The 19,733-nt window shown below is 43.5% G+C and overlaps 1 protein-coding gene across 4 annotated transcripts in view; it reads right to left on the bottom strand.

Moving 5' to 3' along the window:
• NPLOC4 (NPL4 homolog, ubiquitin recognition factor) overlaps nucleotides 1-19,733 on the bottom strand; it is a 106,424-nt gene that overhangs the window by 38,788 nt on the left and 47,903 nt on the right. For all 4 annotated transcript variants that reach the window (XM_061615720.1, XM_061615721.1, XM_061615722.1 and 1 more), the window contains 3 exons: nucleotides 13,833-13,919; nucleotides 12,378-12,449; nucleotides 10,841-10,967 (listed from right to left, as the gene is read on the bottom strand). In XM_061615720.1, the coding sequence (XP_061471704.1) occupies nucleotides 10,841-10,967; nucleotides 12,378-12,449; nucleotides 13,833-13,919 (286 nt within the window). The remainder of the gene's footprint in view (nucleotides 1-10,840; nucleotides 10,968-12,377; nucleotides 12,450-13,832; nucleotides 13,920-19,733) is intronic.

The following is a 19,733-nucleotide window of genomic DNA, read 5'->3' as shown; positions in this document are numbered from 1 at the left end:
AGCTCAGAGCGGCGAACAACTCTATAATAAAAGAACATAGACAAAAATACCTTATAAAAACAAGACATACAACCATAAATACAAACTTATAAGATAAGGTTAAAATAGTAAAACTATATACAGTAAAATAAACAACATCATTACTCCATAGTCTCTCATGGTCAAGAGATTTCCTATTCCTCAGTCCAGGTTAAATGTGAGACGGAAAAGAAACGTCTTGACCTGGTGACGGAATGCCGGAAGCAAGGAGGCCGACCGGACCTCTATTGGCAAGGAATTCCAGAGTCCAGGGGCGATAACAGAGAATGCCCTGTCTCTGGTTCCTGAAAGATGAACTTGTGTGGATGAAGGTATCCTAAGGAACGAATTATCGGAGGACCTGAGAGAACGGGGGGGAGGGAGGTTCATAAGAAGACAACCGATCGGACAGATAGACAGGGCCCAGGCCGTGAAGGGCTTTAAAGGCCAACACCAGCACCTTGAATTGAGTCCGGAAGCAAATCGGCAACCAGTGAAGCTGTTGCAACAGGGGGGTTGTATGGGCACGAATGTCAGCCCCTGTCAGCATTCTTACTGCTGCACGTTGAACCAATTTAAGCTTCCGAACTGTCTTCAAAGGCAGCCCCATGTAGAGTGCGTTGCAGTAGTCAAGCTGGGATGTAACTAAGTCGTGAGTTACCTTTGTCAGATCAGACATCTCTAAAAACGGGCGCAGCTGGCGAACCAGTCTTAACTGGGCAAAAGCGCTCCTGGACACAGAAGAAACTTGAGCTTCCAGGTTCAAAGCCGAGTCCAGAAGCACACCCAAGCTGCAGGCTTGAGTCTTCAGGGGGAGTGTAACCCCGTCTAACACAGGTACATTCCACCTTTCTAGTTTAGCCCTACAACTGACAAAGAGCATTTCTGTCTTGTCTGGATTTAATTTCAACTTGTTCACCTTCATCCAATCCATCACTGAGGACAGGCACTGGTTCAGGGGTCGAACAGCTTCCTTGGCATCAGGGGGGAAGGAGAAATAAAGCTCGATGTCATCTGCATATTGATGGTAACGAACTCCAAACCTCCGGATGACCTCACCCAGCGGCTTCATATAGATGTTAAATAACAAAGGAGACAAAATAGAGCCCTGTAGAACCCCGCAGGTCAAAGGCCAGGGGGCTGAGCAGGAGTCTCCGAGTATTACCTTCTGGGTTCGACCCTCCAGGAAGGAGCGGAGCCAACATAAAACAGTACCCTGAAGCCCCATCCTGGATAGGCGATCCAGAAGGATACCATGGTCGATGGTATCAAAGGCCGTCGAGAGATCCAGGAGAACCAACAGGGACACACTCCCCCTGTCTAATTCCCTTCAAAGGTCATCCACCAAGGCGACCAAAGCCGTTAAGGTCCCGTGGCCAGGTCTGAAACCAGATTGGAATGGATCAAGATAATCCGTATCCACTAGGAACCGTTGAAGTTGACTAGTCACCACCCACTCCACTATTTTACTTAAGAAAGGTAAGTTGGATACTGGTCGATAATTACCCAAACATAATGGGTCTAAGGAGGGTTTTTTCAGTAATGGTCTCACAAACGCCTCTTTCAGACATCCCGGCAGGGAGCCTTGTTCAAGAGAGGCATTGACTACTCCACAGACCCATTCAGCCAGCCCCCCTCTGGCTTGTTTAATGATCCAGGAGGGGCAAGGATCAAGCGGACAGGTGGTAGGTCTCATTCCTCCAAGGAGGCTGTCTATATCTCCAGGTTGAGCAAGTTGAAAGGAATCCATCTTAATTGGACAGACAGAGGCCGAAGGTACATCCTTAGAGACTGCATTAAAATTGGCTTCTAAGTCAGAGCGGATCTGATCGACCTTATTCGCAAAATAAAAGGCAAATTCTTGACAACGGGTTGGAGACAAATCCACGTTGTCCTCAGGATAAACAGGGTTAAGCAAATTTTTAACCATTTGGAATAGTTCAGCCGGCTGGTTAACGGCTGATGAGATAGAAGCCGTAAAAAAGGCCTTTTGCGTAGATCGTCTTGTAGTCGAGTAAGTTTTCGAGAATTCTTTAACGACAAGTCGGTCAGATTCGTTCCGAGTTTTCCACCATCATCGCTCTAGACCCCGACGAGTGCGTTTCATCGCCATCAGTTCACTGGAAAACCAAAGGGCCGATTTTGCTCTGGAACGCACAAGGGGACGCTCAGGAGCGATTGTGTCAATGGCCCTGGTCATTGAACTGTTCCAGAATTTGACCAGTGTGTTGACAGAATCACTTACTTGGGAGACAGGGAATTCCACAAGAGCTGACAGGAAACCAACTGGATCCATCAGTCTCCTGGGGTGGACCATTCTAATGGGTCCCTTCTCCCCGCGTTGGGTATGAGTCGCAGTTAGTCTAAAGCTGACCAGGTAATGATCCGTCCATGACAACGGAGCTATAGAAAAATCTACCACTCCTGGATCGTTATCATCCTGTCCCACATAAAAAGCAAGATCGAGGGTGTGACCAGCTGCATGAGTAGGGCCTGTTATTAGTTGAGACAGCCCCATAGTTGTCATGGCCGCCATAAAGTCTCGGGCATCTCCATAAAGTGGGGACTCCGCGTGGATATTGAAGTCACCCAAAACTAACAGCCTGGGAAACTCCAATATCAGCCCGGAGATCAACTTGGAGAGCCCGGATAAGGGGACTGCTGGGCAGCGGGGAGGACGATACACCAGCAGAATCGCTATTTTGTCCCGCCCGCAGAGCTTTAAATAAAGACACTCGAGTCCCGCAATTTGCAGTAGAGGGCACCTGGTCATAGAGATGGAATCACAATAGACTACTGCGACTCCCCCACCCCGTCCCCCCATCCCCATGACTTCATTTTAATAAAGTTATCTGGATTGTTGGAAATATTTCAAGAGGAAAGAACTATTACAAGGAACTTGGGGGATTGGTTAAACCATTGTCACATGTTGTAAGATCTATAAAGATCTGTGCACACCATACTTCTTTACAGTCCCTCTTAAATTTCTGGGGGACTCCTTGCATATACTTGTCTATCAAATAAAGGCCTATCTTTTTGCTTTAAGCCTGTGTTATAGATTATTTAAAGGACCCCCAGCAAAGATCCCACAGGAGAAATAGAAAATTCTCCAACAAATGAAGTTGGATCTTTGCGAACACCCCCAGATTAAGCATCCACTCTCCCAGGAAAAACTGCTGTCAACTGAGCCAACCCACAGTCATGTTCAGGTCGCCAATGAGATGCTTCGACAGAACAGATTTCAGATGGACTTCGGCCTACCAAAAGAGCAGGGAGGCCTTGTACCAGAGGCACCTCTATCGTATCCCCTCCTGTCGAATGATGTGGGCTTTGGCAGTTGTGTTGTCTGTATGGAGGAAGGCTTGACAGAGTTGGAACCTTTAAATGAAGTATTGAATGGCCACTCTGGCTGCCCTGAGCTCTAGCTAGTTGATACTGTGGTGGACCTCTGAGTCTGTCCTCTGACCTGCAATGGGTTCTCCATCTGTGAAGGTTTCCATCCATGATAACTATCGGCTCTGGCAATAGAGAAATCAGAGTTCTGGGTGTCCAAGATTGTGCCCAGATGTTGAAGCCTCTGAACAGGAACCAGATGGCTCTTGCTGTTGTCAATTAGGAACCCATGAGAAGCCAAAGACTCAAGTTTGATAAATGTCCCTCTCCAATTGCATTGCACTGTCTGAACAAATCAAGAGGTCATCCAGGTAGGGATATATATGGACACCCTGGAAGTGCAAATGCGGCACCAGGGTGAGCATAGTCTTTATGAAGACGCTTGCTGTGAAAGACAGGCCAAATGGCATTGCCTGATACTGAAAGTGATGAGGACCACACACAAATTGGAGATATGCCCTGTGCTGAGAGGGGATCAGGATATGAGGATATGCTTCTTTCAAGTCTATCAAGGTAGGAAGTCCAGAGGCTGCAGGGCTTCGCTGATGGATGAAAGGGGCTCCATCCTGAACTTTCAGTAATGAACAAACCAATTTAGAAATTTCAGGTCCAAAAAGGCCCTCCAAGACTTGCCACAGTGGGGCATGACAAAAAAGGTGGAGTAGACCCCAGAGAACCAGCCTGTGGGCTCCACCGCCTCAATAGTCTGAATTTGCAGTAGATATTGTGTGGTCTCCTGAAAGACACTGCAGTTCTATTTTGCATCTATCTTGAATCACCTCCAGGACCCACCTGTTGATTGTTAAATGTTGCCAGGTTATGGAAAACTGTAGGAGCTGATCCCCCACTGGAGGAGCACTGGCATCAATATCGTTGCTGTTGTTGCACTCTGCAGCCTTTGGATCCTGAAGAGGCAGAGACAAAGTTGCCCCCAGGCTGGTTGTGAGATCTGCCTGGGAAATGGTTTCAGCCCCAAAGCTGTTTGGTGGTGTGAAAATCACAGCCTCTACCCAAGGTCTTGCTAGACCAGAAAGGTTGAAAAGGAGACTGATAGGGAGCATACCTACAAAACAACCTTTCATTGCACTAGAAGATCGCCAACACTTGCTGCTGCTGCTGCTTTGGATCTACCAGGACATTTTTGAGGGCCTGTTGCCCAAAGAGTTTGACTCCACATATAGGAGCAGTAAACAGATTCACATGGGTAGCTATGTCTGCATTCCAGTAGCAAAGCTACAGTATTCTTCTGGCAACAGTTCCAGCAGCTAAGGAACAAGCAGGAAATTGCATAGTGTTCAGGGTAGTGTCCGCCACAAAAGCTGTTACCCTGTGTAACTTCAGTAGTATTTTCCAGACCCTGTCTGGACTTTGATGAGAATCACCCAAGAGATCATCTAGCCAGATCATTGAGGTCCGAGAAAAAAACAATGCTGTGCAAGATGCCCGAATGGACAAGGCACTGGCCTCATAGGATTTGCAAAGAGTATAATCAAATCAGCATTCAGAAGCATCTTTGAATTGTGCATCCCCCTCTCTAAGAAGCAAAGAACAGGTAACTAAAGCAGAAATTGGACCATCCATGCCCAGGACTTTCAAGGTGTCCATAAAGGAAGGCTCCTATGAATAAAACTTATTGGCAAGAGAAGGTATTTGCCTAGACTGCAGAGAAGCATCCCAGTCGCCACTGGTAATCTTAAAAGGAACAGCATGAACTCAGCTAACAACTTGGGCTCCTTTAAGACTGCTGCCTTCTTTGATGGGGCAGGTGGAGGTTCACTGGGAGCATAATTTAAATCCAATGCTGCTAAGGTTTTGCAAAGGAGAAGCAAGAAATGGATAGTTTGAAACAAAGAAGTTTCCTCTACCTCTGACCCTTCACTCCACTCTCTTTCATCACACTCAGAATTCAAGAAGGGGTCCAGAGTGTTTCAGATTGCAGCATCAGACAAGTGACCCCTAGGCAAACTTATGAGATGGAGCATCATCTTCATCCAAAGAGTGACTCATCAAGTAAGAGTGACTCACCAAGTCTCTAGATAAGGACGTGCACAAAGATTGTGAGCTTTTGGAGACTTTGGAACGATGGTGCACATTGGAGAAAGCTGTTCAGGATTGGCAGTTATTGAATAGAAAATGCTAGAAGCAGGCTCAGCAGCAGGCCGCACCAGCAGAACTCACTGCCTTGATTCCTGGAGCATCCCTTGAGGATGGCCAGCAGTTCTGATGTCAAGGTTCTTATCAGTGCCTCCTTGAGTCGAGGCAAAACCTCAAGCATAAATTGAAAAGCTGGGCATGCGGCAAGGACAGAGGGGGAAACATTCTGAAGAAAGGGAGGCAGCTAGGAGGGTTGAGGTTGTAACAGAGGTAGATAATGTATTAGGTGGAGCCAAGGGAAGGGATACCCCAAGCATGTTCTTCAAAGCTCTGAAAGTCATCTTCCGAAGAGACAGTGGGAGAATTAAACAAAGTAATTAGCTTGGAGCTGGCACTCACATCCTGATAGAAGCTTTTCTGAATGCCTCCTGCCACAGGAGAGGGGGAAGTTTCCAGCTGAACCAGAGGGCTCCTCATGAACAACTCCAACATAGCACACTTGTCTACAGGTGCGTGCGGCATTCACCTTCAGCGGCACATTCTGAGATGGGGGATGGGCGTGCAGCCATCACCTTTGTTTTGGCATGCTCAGAAGCAGGAGCCGTGGCTGAGGTGATCTTGGAGGCTCTCTCTTTAGACTTTCTTTGAACCCTGTGAGAAACAGAGCTGTCCTCAGGCATAATCGTTGGGGCCAGGGTCAGTGGGGGCAAAGCCTCTACTAATAAAGGCACTGTGCTAGCAGAGCCTGAAGCTCCTGTCCCATGACTACATCAGTCTAGCCGATATTACTGGAGGAGGAACTAGCAGCCGCCATGTTGCATCACCTCATGCACATATGTGACATTGGGGTTAGGAAGATAGGAGGAACACACTTCAAAAATAACACCCAAGCATGGTGCCAAACAGTGGGCTGATTTGGCCTAAAACTAACCCACTCTTGCTCCAAACCATGCAGGGGGAAGGAAAGATGAAGGCGGGGGACGGAAAGAGAGACAAGGAGTTTTGGTTTTTTAAATATACATATATAGAGAGACCAAATAAAAGGTACAAGGAGTTAATCAAAAAGAAAAAGAGAGAGACACTAAGCAAAGCCTGGACCCAGTTGATCCAGGCAGCTAGAAGCAATGATTCCTCTCTCTTTTGGCGTATTGTAGGGATCGGGCTTCAACTAGATCCCCCTAGGATGACTTGTTTGCGGTCTGCCAAGACATGGGAAACCCACTTTAGTGCCCTCTACTCAGCAGGGCCAGATTCTGCAGTAACTTCAATTATCAACCTGGCAGACACTCCTTCATGGCAGCCAGTCTCGATATTAGAAATAAAAAAATTAGTTATTCTACTCAAACCTGGGAAGGCTCCTGAGATCGTCAGTATTACATCTGAGCTAAAAAAAAAATATAGACTGGTGGGTCCCAGTCCTGGCCTCACTTTTTACATTTATAGATCAGTCAGCTCAAATACTGACAGACTGGGGCCTGGCCAATATTATCCCAATATACAGAATGGGTCAAAGGATGACCCCTCCAATTACCACCCAATTAGTCTGCTTAGTACAGTAAGCAAGCTCTATGCCAGGCACCTGTTGTAGAAACTTTGGGACTGGCTTGATCGGGCAAACATATTAGGCAGGGAGCAAGCAGCCTTTAGATCCAGTTGCTCCACCACCGATCAATGTCTGATCTTCCATCATCCGATTAGGAAATATAGCTGTAGGCCTAATGGAGCTCTCTTTTTTTTAGCTTTTGACAATTTTAAATCTGCATTTGACAGTATGTCCCGGAACAGGCTGTGGGCAAAACTGGAGGCCTCCTCTCTTGATCGCAGACTATTAATATTATTTCGTACCTTGCACAAAAATAATTCTCTTACAGTAAGGTGCAACCTGCAGGATCATCTGTCCTCCTCGGTTCCACTGAACAGGAGAGTGAGACAGGGCTGCATTCTGGCCCCCCTTACTATTTAATTTTTACATCAACTCTCTAGTTCCAACCTTAACAAATCCAGACTTTCACAGGCCCAAATTAGCAAATCGACCCATTCCTGCCTTATTGTATGCAGATGACACTGTTATTTTATCTTACTCAGAAGTAGGACTCAGGAGAGCTCTTCGTGCCTTTATGGCATACTGTACAGAGGAGGAGCTTACAATAAATCAAAAGAACTTTTCCAAAAGATATACTAAGCATAGATGGAGGGTCAATCGGCATGATATCGAACAGGTCAAGGTATACAAATACCTGGGCATCGTTTTTCAAACAACATCTTTCCGAGAATGCCCAAAGAACTATTTCTGCTATTCTTAGATTTTTCTTTTTGAAAGGGGGTTCCCATATTCCCTCTGTCATCAAAGTTTTCCAGGGCAAGATGTTGGCTCAATTACTCCATGGTTCTCAGATATGAATTTATAAAGATTTTTGCTCCCTGGAGGCAATACAGTCCAAGTTTCTACGTTCCACTTTTGGTGCCCCATGTGGCATTCCTAACACCCTACTCAGATTGGAATCTGCTCTGGTTTCTTTTGAAGCATGAGCATGGCTAAACACATTAAGCTTTTGGCTCAAGCTAAATTTTAAACCTCAAGGACTAGCCCCTCTGATTTTAACAGACAACTGCATCTGCCCATGTCAATTGGGCGAGGTTGAATCAACCACTCATGTCCTGTTACATTGTACAAATTATAAAAACATTCGTTCCTTTTATATTGCTCCAAATTTCAAAAATTTACCAAGTAGATCTGACACATTTTATACCTCCCTTCTTCTCTCAGATTTGAGAAATGAAATAACTTTTAAAGCGGCAAAAATTTGTGTCTTAGCATGTACTATAAGGAAACAGATGGTTAATGCATCTAGCGTACTAGATTATATTTTATTAATTTTTAAAAGTTTGTTTATATATAAGGTATATAATTCAATCTGTTTGTTTATATGTAATTCTTCTGACCGTAAACAATAAAGTAAGTAAGCCTATCTGATGGACTATCATCCAAGAAGAAAGAATATGCAAGTAATACTTTTTTTAAAAATCACTATATTAAATATCACACATAGAAGGCATTTGCAGAGGACATTTACCAAAGATCAAAATAGAGGAAAGGTGCAACTTATTCACCAGCGGTACACACAAGCATAAAACATAATGGGGAGGCAGACTGACTGACTGTGATTTGTGTGTACAAAATCACATGGTTTAACATTATTAATAGAAGCATTTTCAAATTAAGTGAACACCAAATTTGGTACTAGTCACTGTACTTTGGGACTGGCTGTCAGTTATTTCAAGCAACCCTACTAAAGTTTCAAGACTATTTTCCATTAATATTTGAGGAATCACAGATTCAACAGCTTTGCTGCTACTATGAAAGTTAAAATTTCTAAATAAAACTGGGGATTACAGAATTACCCACTCAGCCATGAAGCCCACTGGGGAATCTTGGATAAGTCACTGCTTCTCAGCTTAACCTACCTCACAGGGTTATTGTAAGGATAACATTGAATGAGGGCGAACTTCTTGTGAGCTTGAGTTCCTTGGAGAAAAGGTGGGATATAATCATGATAAATTATATCCATTTAAATAATTGTGCATGGATAACAAGTTCCATAAGCACAATGGATCTTCCCCTCCCTCTACTCCCCCCTTGCACTGCTCCCAAATCTGCTCCAGAGGTGGGGGGGAAACCCACAGATTTGGGGGGCGCACAGGGGCACAAAAGGGGGGAAGTTCACTGGCACTTGGAGAAAAGGTTCCACGTGTTCAACGATTTAGTGGGATACAACATAAATAATAACAACAGCAACGCTTTAGTTTCTTAGGGGTAATTCGGATAACACTTTTTGCAAGGCAGAATAGGGGTTACATAACGACTACCAAAAAAATAGTACAGCAACTGTCAAATCGACAATTCAAGTGATATTTTTCACTTAGACACTGGTAGATCAGCAATCTAGTTACTCTAGTCAGCACGGCTCCAGACAGCACATTATGTAATCTACATTTCATCAAGTGAAAAGGGTTCTGTGAATTGGCCCTAAGAAGAAATCATGCATCAAGAGAAAACTGGAATTCTGCACTTTATTCCACACTAGCAAATCAGTACTCCCTAGTTCCCATGGCCTGTAAGCCAGCCTTCAGCCCACACAGTGAGAGATGGAGAGCAGGAGGAAGCTGAACACGGGAGGGCTTGAGCAGGGGAAACAAGAAAGAAAGGTTAAATAATCCCTCCCTCTCCTCACAATTATCTGAACATCGTTGCTTGTATTAACTATTCTACATCTCCAACCCAGAAGTCATCAGATTAGTAACTGAAATAAACCCTTACTTCTGAATCTAAAAATTCTGTTAATTGGAGAGAGCCCACAAAACTAAAATAGGTAAGCATCCAATTCAACAAAGGAGCGAGACAGCACAAATTTAACCATGCTTACTAAATTCAATGGGGCTTACTCCCAGGTAAGTGGAGTTAGGATTGCAGCCTATGTAAGGCACAAGTTCTAAATTTTGCTTGTTTTGAAATCCAAATGCATTTCTCCCCTCTCCCCACATCCTTTTTTCATTTGTCTGCTCTACTCACTACGTCACCAGATTGGAGTCACTACTACAGTGAGTGAAATGCTGTGTTAACAGAAACCATGAAGTACGGTCATCATTTTTATGAGGATTAAAGGAAATATTAATTACTAACCAGACATACATTCAAAAGTTAAAACAATGACCTTGGATCCCAACTTTCTTTCCATGAATGGAACAGAGTTCTATTCACAGATTTTTTTTTCTGGCTCTTCCTTCCCTCTGCAGATCCATGAACCCCAGAAAATCTGGAGTTTAAAGAACTCTTGGGAATGGCATGAGGGTTGCAGATGAAAGGGGGAGTTGGCAGAAGCCACACCGCTTCAGTGAATGGATGACCAATTGGTATCCAAGGCATGGTGTTATACTCAAACTGCAGGTTGCAAGAGACTAAAACTTGGGACTTGGTTCTAAATAAAGTTCTTTGTGTTTTTGAGAGGTTTCCTCTTCAACTAAAGCCCCATTGAGACATTCAGCTGAACATGTGTGAGTTTAAAAACAGAGAACAGGGGCAGAGGCACAAATGCAAGCCCAAACCCCAATGTTCCTGGTGCACACGCTCCTTTTTAGACCTTTGTGCAAAGGTATGCGAAGGGTTTCTAAGCACATGCAGTGAGTGGCTCTTCATGGCCAGAACCACTGTTTCATTTCATATTTCTCAGTGTTTTGAAAAACGCGTTGCTTTATCTCAAACGGGGGGGGCAGGGTGGTGGGGGGAGGGAATGAAACGCTTCAGCAACTGAGAAAGAGACTGCTTTTTTTTTTTTACCTGTAGCCACAACTGTGACAAATTTGGATCCAAACTGACCATCTGGAGACAGGCGGCATATGTTTGGCTGCTGATTCTGAAAATGCCCAGCTGTGATGCACTCTTCTGCACTTAAGAAATAAGCGTCCTAAAGAGGGTGGAAAGATGATACTGTTAATCCATAACATTGAACAGCATTTAAGGGAACCCAGGAGGACTTTCTAAAATGAAGCATGGATCGGTAAGTTCAAGATCTAGCACAGATGACCATGCTGAAAATCATGACGACACGGGGGTACTATAATCTGTAAAGCTTTTGTTTCAGCAAACAATTCCTAGCATACTAGGAAACCCAAACTTTTAAACAAGATTTTTAAAATGAAAAATAAATCAGGCAAATTTATTTGGCATCTGGTTGCTGAACCTTTAAGTACTTGGGTTTATGAGGTCTCTCCAAAACCATGACAACTAAAAATGTATTGTTTTTGAGATTCATAGATGTTTAGGCTGCCTGAAATCTTGCAAGAGTATCTCAAGTCCCACATATGGTCTACGGACTTCATGCTTACATCTGGTAGATATAAAGAATGGAGGTGGCAAAATTAGGGCTGAAGGAGAACCCAGTCAATAACTTCCTCAGAAAAGGTTAATTTCCCCAATGTGCGATCAATCTATAAAATGCAGAATGCGATGAGATGTATTTTACTGATAGCAAACAGGCTGTTTTAATTTCTGCCCAATTTTCATTGTAGAAAAAGTAGGGAAGCAAACTACTAGCTTATGCTATTTGATTATCTCACAGAATAGTGGCTGGTAGAGAGAATTCACTATAAAAAGATGGAGAATGTTCAGAAAAGGGCAACAAATGAGATACAGAGTCCAAAAACAGGATGCAGAAGGACAAGAGGAAAACTAGACAGACATTAGCCTGCAGAGAGGAACATTAACAATGGTGCTATATGTGGGATGTTGCTATGTGCTAGGGTGAAACAAACTGTAGAACAAGAGCCTGCTTCCTGTGATCACAACTACAGAAAGCTTCAACCTGAAGATCAAGGAAGGTATACAGAAGCAGTCCCATAACTTCAGATAGATACAAGAGCAAGTTACGGTGGGATATTATGGTATTTACAGTGCTGGAACATTTAAGTAACCAAGCAAGATGAACTTTAGGGAAATCCTATTTATGGGCAACAAAAAGTTTATTCATTTATCTTACAAAATGTATATACCACTTGATTGTAACAAGATCTCTAAGCGGTTTACAAGTTTGTACTGCATCTTTGCTATGTATCTAAGAATCTAAACAGATTCCAAACCACCCCACATCCTACCCCTACAAAACTCCATTTCAAGTAATTTGTGGCTCCTTTAAATTCCCACTGAATTCATGTATTATTCCAGTTACAATAAGCAAGAACCACCCTTAACAGCAAGGCATAAATTTACACACATTGTTCTCTACAGAAGGATTTTGTTTGACAAAACCTGCATCTATGATGTAATAAAAATAACAGCAAATGAAAGAGAGCAAGGACAAAAAAAGCATGATTCTTACCTTGTTGCGACTATATCGGACAGTTCCCTTCCGTGTATCCTCTGAGACTAGATCTGTGAATATCCAGCCAACCTTTAAACACAAATACTTGTTTTATTTTTCTACCTCATTTTTTAAAGGTGTCCTTCCTCACCAGTACAAAATGTTCTTGGCTAGATGAATCTCTTAGAGCAAGCCTGCTCAAAAGGAGCCTGAAGGAAATTACTCCCTTAGCTATGCAGTGCTCATCTGAATATAACTTACACATTTGAATACAATTCACATATTTGCAGTAACAACTGGCAGAGACCTGCAGTTTTATGGCCCTTTATGGGAAGATTTGGAAACTGAAGGGATCCTCCTTCTCCCTCTACCCATAAAAATGCATTTACTTGTCTGTGTTCACATTAGAGAGTCTGAAACAGTTCACAGAACTGCTCTTAAGATCTCTAGTTTCTATACTAGTTTATCTAAAAGGGAACCATCTCAAATTTCCTGAATCCCACTTGATCACACTGAAGTAGTTCAACTGTTTCTGAAATATAAATTCATATTCAAATATCTCCCTAAAGCTCTTTGTTTAGGCACTCAGAGCTTGTCCATAAGATGCTGCTGTCATATATTGTATGCAATAAACGTCCTGAGCTAAACTAGGTATGCTTTACAGATATGAATAGTGGTAATTTGTATAGCAAAATAATCTTAGCAGAACTATAGTAAAATGAAGACTAGATTCAAACAAAAATGCTTTGTGTCTTAGACACAGATATCTATATAAACTCAAATTTAATGAATATTCTGCCCTGTATGACTCACTGACCTGAGGTTTTAAAATAGTCAACCTTTAGGAGAAAAATCAATGTATTTTCTGTTTTATTTTGGCAATACAAGCAATGCCTTCATATAGGGAAGAAAATTAAGTATGGATCTGAAAGGCATCTGCATAAAGATGGTGCCAGAATTCATGCGTCTATTAAATATCTGACAGTTTGCAGATAAAGGAAAAATCATCAAGAAGGTAAAATTTGCCCTATCCTAATCATATCAGAAAAGCACAGCTGGGGAACAGTTCAAGGTGCTCAACCAAAATTCCTGTTTCACTTGCCTTCATAATACACAGTTGGTAAGAAGAAGCCTGATGAGCAGACTGAGGAATTAGAAAAGATGTGTAAATGTGACCACATCTATATTTTCTTTAGGCCATTGGCAACACTTTAAATACACCAACCCACACTTCCCACTCAGTTCCATGTTGGTTCAGGGCTAAGCAACAGGCACAGAAAAGGCTGCACTGGCTTCAAAACCTCCGGCACAGCCTGCATGCCAAAGGAAGACTGGCATTATTAGCTTCCAACAACCTGGATCCCAAACATTTACCAACCTTGGTTCAACAGACATTAGTGCCCAATGGGACTCCTTTCAGCTCAACACAGAAGTCCCCCCCCCCAATATGCCAGCCCAAATCAGTTTTGCTACCTTCCTCAGGCCAAGCTTGGTAGCAATCTCATCCACAATCTCTGCCTTTGAGTCTTCCAGAAGTTCCAGACTGTTTTGTGTACCAATCTGAAAATAAGAGAAAAGCATCAGAGAATTACTTTACCAATGGGTACATATTTAACATCCCAAGAAAATGAAATTTTCATTCTCAACAATGAAATAATGGAAAATGTCAGGAGAATGAAGATCAACAAGCTGCTGTGTCTCACGGCAGTCACATTAATTATACAACCACAGGAGTGACTGTATAGTATAGCCAGCATGGATCCCCCATGCCATTCTGATGCTTCCCATCAGGGCCGGTTCCAAGGGGCGGCCATGTGGGGCACTGGCCCGAGGGCCCCTGAGAAGCCCCTCTGCTCCCCTTCTGTGATTCACAGCAGGATTGCTGCTACGGATCGCATGGCAAGAGCTTCGGGGCTCTGCCATTCCCTTGCTTAACTTACCTTGTTCTGCGGTTGCGCACGCAGCGGTGCCCTTAAAAAAGATGGCAGCTGAGGTTTTCCTAAGGGGCTGAAGCCTCTGCCCCCATCTTGGCTGATGGCACGCATGCATGCTGCGTGCTCGCATCCCTGCCATGAATCAAGATGGTGGCAGAGGCTTCAGCTCCTTAGGGAAACCTCAGCCACCATCTTTCTTAAGTGCACTGCTGCGTGCGCAACTGCAGAACAAGGTAAGTTAAACAAGGGAATGGTGGAGTCCCGAAGCTCTCGTTGTGCGCGAATTGCAGAAGGAGACCCTGGGGCAAACTTTTGCCCAAGGGCTCCAGCATGTCTGGGGCTGGCCCTGGGCGTGCACACGCGTGTATGTGTGTGTGCACACATGCGTGCCAAGGTCCAGGGCAAGCTGGTGCCCAAGGGCCCTGGCATGTCTGGCGCTGGCCATGCTTCCCATAAGCTCATTTCAGAACAAAACCTTACAAAACTTATAGTACTGAACTCAGAAATGCTTGCTTGACAACCCTTTAAATTTTCATGGCGATAAACAAAACAGTCAGAAAGAATTGAGTTTTCAAAGTTTAAGAGAGAGGAAAAAACCCAGACCCCTTTTGGACTTTTTTCTCTCAGAGTTCTCATAATCTTTTGAAATTCATTAAAAACCACTGAGTACCTGTAATCCTATTATTGACCTTGCTGCATACTCTGGCCTGCATCTTCTGCAGTTTAAACGTTAAAAAAAATGCCTGGCTGATTTTTAATTAATTTAAGAAATTTTGGCTGGAACTGAATGATAATGTCGGGCATGCTCAGTAAGAACCAATGGTCAGTGTTCTAAGAGCCAGACTCACGGCTGCTTGGCTTGGCTAATCAGGGGGCCACACCCACACCAGACTTTGATTTCACGTGAGACAGTCATGGCTTCCCTCATAGAATCCTGGGAAGTGTAGTTTGTGAAGGGTAATGAGAGGAGACTCCTATTCCCCTGACAGAGCTCCAGTGGCCAGAGGGGTTTAACATTCAGCTGCTCTGATTGAGAAGGTCTGTGAGAGGAACAGGGCATCTCCTAGCAACTCTCAGCACCCCTCACTAACTACACTTTCCAGGATTCTTTGAGAGAAGCCATGACTGTCCAAAGTGAAATAAAGGTCTGGTGTGGATGTGGCCAGGGACAGCTTTGGTTTAAATTTTGGTGGGAGGCTACATGTGCCTGTTGTAGAATAAAAAGGTGGGGGAAACACTGAAAAGCAATTATACTGTTCACAATGTTTTGCTTTTGGAAAGGAAAGAGGCTTCCCCTCTGCCCAGTGCCCACCTACCCAATCTCCTCCCCTTCCCACCCTGCCGCTCCCCCAGGTCAGTGTTGGATTACGACCTGGGAGACCAAGGTTCGAATCCCCACACAGCCATGAAGTCACTGGGTGACCTTGGGCCAGTCACTGCCTCTCAGCTTCAAAGGAAGGCAATGGTAAAACGACTTTTGAATACAGTTTACCATGAAAACTCTATTCATAGGGTCGCCATAAGTCAGGATCAACTTGAAGGCAGTCCATTTCCAATCTCAAACATGATTGTACAGAAATAAATCCCACTGAACTTAAAAAGTATGCAACTGATCAAACCTACCCTCCCTTCTCCCTCCTATTGCCTCCTTCTTGCCCCTCCCCTCCCCCTGGTCAGTTTTACCTATCTTAAGCATGATTACACAGGAGTAAATACCATTGAACTTAATAAGCAAATGATCAAACCTGCCCTTTCCTTTGCCCCTCCCCCTCAATACCCTCCTCCCCCTCCCCTCCCCCTCCCTCCACTCCCCTCTCCCCTCTCTTTCTCCTTCCCTCTCCTCTCCCCTCCCCCATGGTCAGTTTTACCTATCCTGACCATTATCCCATTGAACTCAATAAATCCCATTGAACTCAAACATTCAAATGATCAAACCTGTCTTTCTCCTCCCCTCCCCCTCCCCCTCATTCCTTGTGGTCAGTTTCATCTATCCTAAGCATGATTGCAGGGGAGTAAATCCCACTGAACTCAGTAAGCATGCAAATGATCAATCCATTCTCACCAAGCTTGCACAGGATCCCATTTCTTACCTCTTGAATTAAAAAGCAAAAAAAATCACTAATAGGCAAAACACCTTGCAGTTTAATTTATTTATTTATTTATTAAATTTCTATACTGCCCGACTAGCAATAGCTCTCTGGGCGGTGAACATAAAATAGCATAAAAATACAATGAATAACAAAATAATACTAAAATACAATCAACAATCCAATACAATAAACATTTTTAAAAGTAAATCAGTGTAACTTAAAATGCTTCAGAGAATAGGAAGGTTTTGACCTGGCGCCGGAAGGAGAGCAGAGTCGGCGCCAGGCGTACTTCCTTGGGGAGACTGTTCCATAGTTCGGGGGCCACCACTGAGAAGGCCCTAGATCTTGTCATCACCCTCCGGGCCTCCCTGTGAGTTGGAACCCGGAGGAGGGCCTTCATAGCAGAACGTAGTGCACGGGCCGGTTCATATCGGAAGAGGCGTTCCGCAAGGTATCGTGGTCCCGCACCGTATAAGGCTTTATAGGTTAATACCAACACTTTGAATCTAGCCCGGAAACATATTGGCAACCAGTGCAAGCTGGCCAGAACAGGTGTTATATGCTCGGACCGCTTGGTCCTTGTCAGCAGTCTGGCCGCCGCATTTTGCACTAGTTGTAGCTTCCGAACTGTCTTCAAAGGTAGCCCTACGTAAAGCGCATTACAGTAATCCAAACGTGAGGTTACCAGAGCATGTACCACTGATGTAAGGTCCTCCTTACTCAAATAGGACATAGCTGGGCTACCAACCGAAGTTGGTAAAATGCATTCCTTGCCACCGAGGCTACTTGAGCCTCAAGTGAGAGGGAAGAGTCTAAAAAGACTCCCAGACTACGAACCCGCTCCTTTAGGGGGAGTGTAACCCCATCCAGGACAGGGTATATATCCACCATCCGATCAGAGAACCCGTACACCAACAGCATCTCAGTCTTGTCTGAATTGAGCTTCAGTTTGTTAACTCTCATCCAGTCCATTGTCGCGGCCAGGCAATGGTTCAGCAAATCGACAGCCTCACCTGAAGAAGATGAAAAGGAGAAGCAGAGCTGCGTGTCATCAGCATACTGATGACAACGCACTCCAAAACTCCTGATGACCTCTCCCAACGGCTTCATGTAGATATTAAAAAGCAGGGGGGACAAAACTGACCCCTGCGGGACCCCATATTGGAGAGCCCGCGGTGTCGAGCAATGTTCCCCGAGCACTACCTTCTGGAGACGACCCGCCAAGCAGTACCTCCAACTCCCAACTCCGCGAGCCTCTCCAGAAGGATACCATGGTCGATGGTATCAAAAGCTGCTGAGAGATCAAGGAGAATCGACAGAGTTACACTCCCTCTGTCTCTTTCTCGACATAGGTCATCGTACAGGGCGACCAAGGCTGTCTCGGTGCCAAAACCGGGCCTAAAACCTGATTGAAATGGATCTAGATAATCAGTTTCATCCAATAGCGCCTGGAGCTGGCCAGCAACCACCCGTTCCAAGACCTTGCCCAGGAATGGAACATTCGCCACTGGCCTGTAGCTGTTAAAATTGTCTGGGTCCAAGGAAGGCTTTTTCAGGAGAATTTAAGAATGTATCTATTGCCAACAGATATTTCTATCACACTTTAAAAGCAGGGAAATTGGGCAGCTATAGTGAATGCACCAAGGGAGCAGGAGACCTGACTTCCTCTCTGAGATATTGTACTGCCCTACGAATTGGTCAAAACGCAAACACAATTTGGGTTGGTCTTTCACAGTCCAATCCACTTCCTATGTAGCTTGGAAGAATTTGGTAATATGTGCCTCTGAGCATATGGTGAGTGGTGGCAACACCTGCAATCACCCCAAATAATAGAAACAAGACATGTGCTGTGCTGATCTTGTTTTAGCAGGGAGGAAGCAACGTTATTAAGACAGTTGATATAGTTCAGATAGTCATTTTAAATATGTTTGATTTACTTTGCAATTTTAGTGAAGTTTCCTATAGGAAATCATTTTCTTTTGCTTCTGTGAATATGTGAAGTACAGCAACACTTTGCAAAATTTACACTAAAAAACCTCCAAAAATAATTGTGGAACAATGGCATTGACTATTCTGCAGAATAGTCTTCAGTGGACATCAGCAGTGTCTCAATTTGCACAAGATAAAACAGTGGGAGGTGAAATATATTCTAGCAAAATTCTAGGTATGCTCTATGTTTTTAATTGACCATGCCCACCTTTCCTTAAGTGGAGCACTTTAAGCATAGCAGGCTGAAAACATACATCTTGGGCAGGCCAAGTTTGTTTTTTCCAACAGCTACAGTCATTCTTTAAGTAGCAACATATTGTAATCAGTTTGATTTTACATCAAACTTCAGTTTCAGATTCAACTGTTAATGCACCCAAAAATGAAATGGAACATAACCTTCAATTTGAAATACAAAACGCTGTCTTCACTATCATATGACACTGACCAATAAAAAGGCTTTGAAATTAATAAAAATAAATTTGCCACAGCTTTCTAGGATGAATAATGAGAGAAATATAATTTTCTAGAGTAGATTCTCTGTAGAAACAATAGTAACACAGGAATGAAGCCAAGTAAGAAGAACACCGACAAACATACTAAAATGTAATTCTCCATCTTTGGAAATTGCAGGGATTGCCATCACACACCATATGCTCAGAGGTACATGTTACCAAATTCTTCCAAGGTACACAGGAAGTGGATTGGACTGTGAAAGACCAACACAAATTGTGTTTGCATTTTGACCAATTTGTACCTGTACAATATCTCAGAAAGGTCAGGTCTCCTGCTCCCCTGGTGCATTCACTATAGCTGCCCAATTTCCCTGCTTTTTAAAGTTTGATAGAAATATTTGTGGGCTATAGGTACATTCTTAAACCGCAAAAGTTTTTTTGCCTGTTAGTGAATATGTATGCCATCAGAACTAGACTATTTTTACTACTGCTTCAATAATATTGATTTGAACCAACAATGTGCTATGCTTTTCTACTGGAATCAGTCACTGTCCAATACATTACAGTCAAGAAGCTTAAGTTTTATTTTATTTATTTATTTATTTATTTTCTTTTATATCCCGCCCTTCCTCCCAGCAGGAGCCCAGGGCACCAAACAGAAACGCTAAAAGCACTTTAAAACATCATAAAAAGACCTTAAAATACATAAATAAATGAATAAATTAAAACAAAACGTTAAAACATTTTTAAAACAAGCTTTAAAAACATCTTTTTTTAAAAAAAAGGGTTAAAAACATATTAGAGAAAACATATTAAAAGCAATTCTGACACAGATGCAGACTGGGATAGGTCTCAACTTAAAAGGCTTGTTGAAAGAGGAAAGTCTTCAAAAGGCGCCGAAAAGATCAC

This window comes from Rhineura floridana, chromosome 3, assembly GCF_030035675.1.
Source record: "Rhineura floridana isolate rRhiFlo1 chromosome 3, rRhiFlo1.hap2, whole genome shotgun sequence".
Classification (NCBI taxonomy): domain Eukaryota; kingdom Metazoa; phylum Chordata; class Lepidosauria; order Squamata; family Rhineuridae; genus Rhineura; species Rhineura floridana.
The sequence above is the reverse complement of the archived record's forward strand: the minus strand, read 5'-3'. Positions and strand labels throughout refer to the sequence as shown.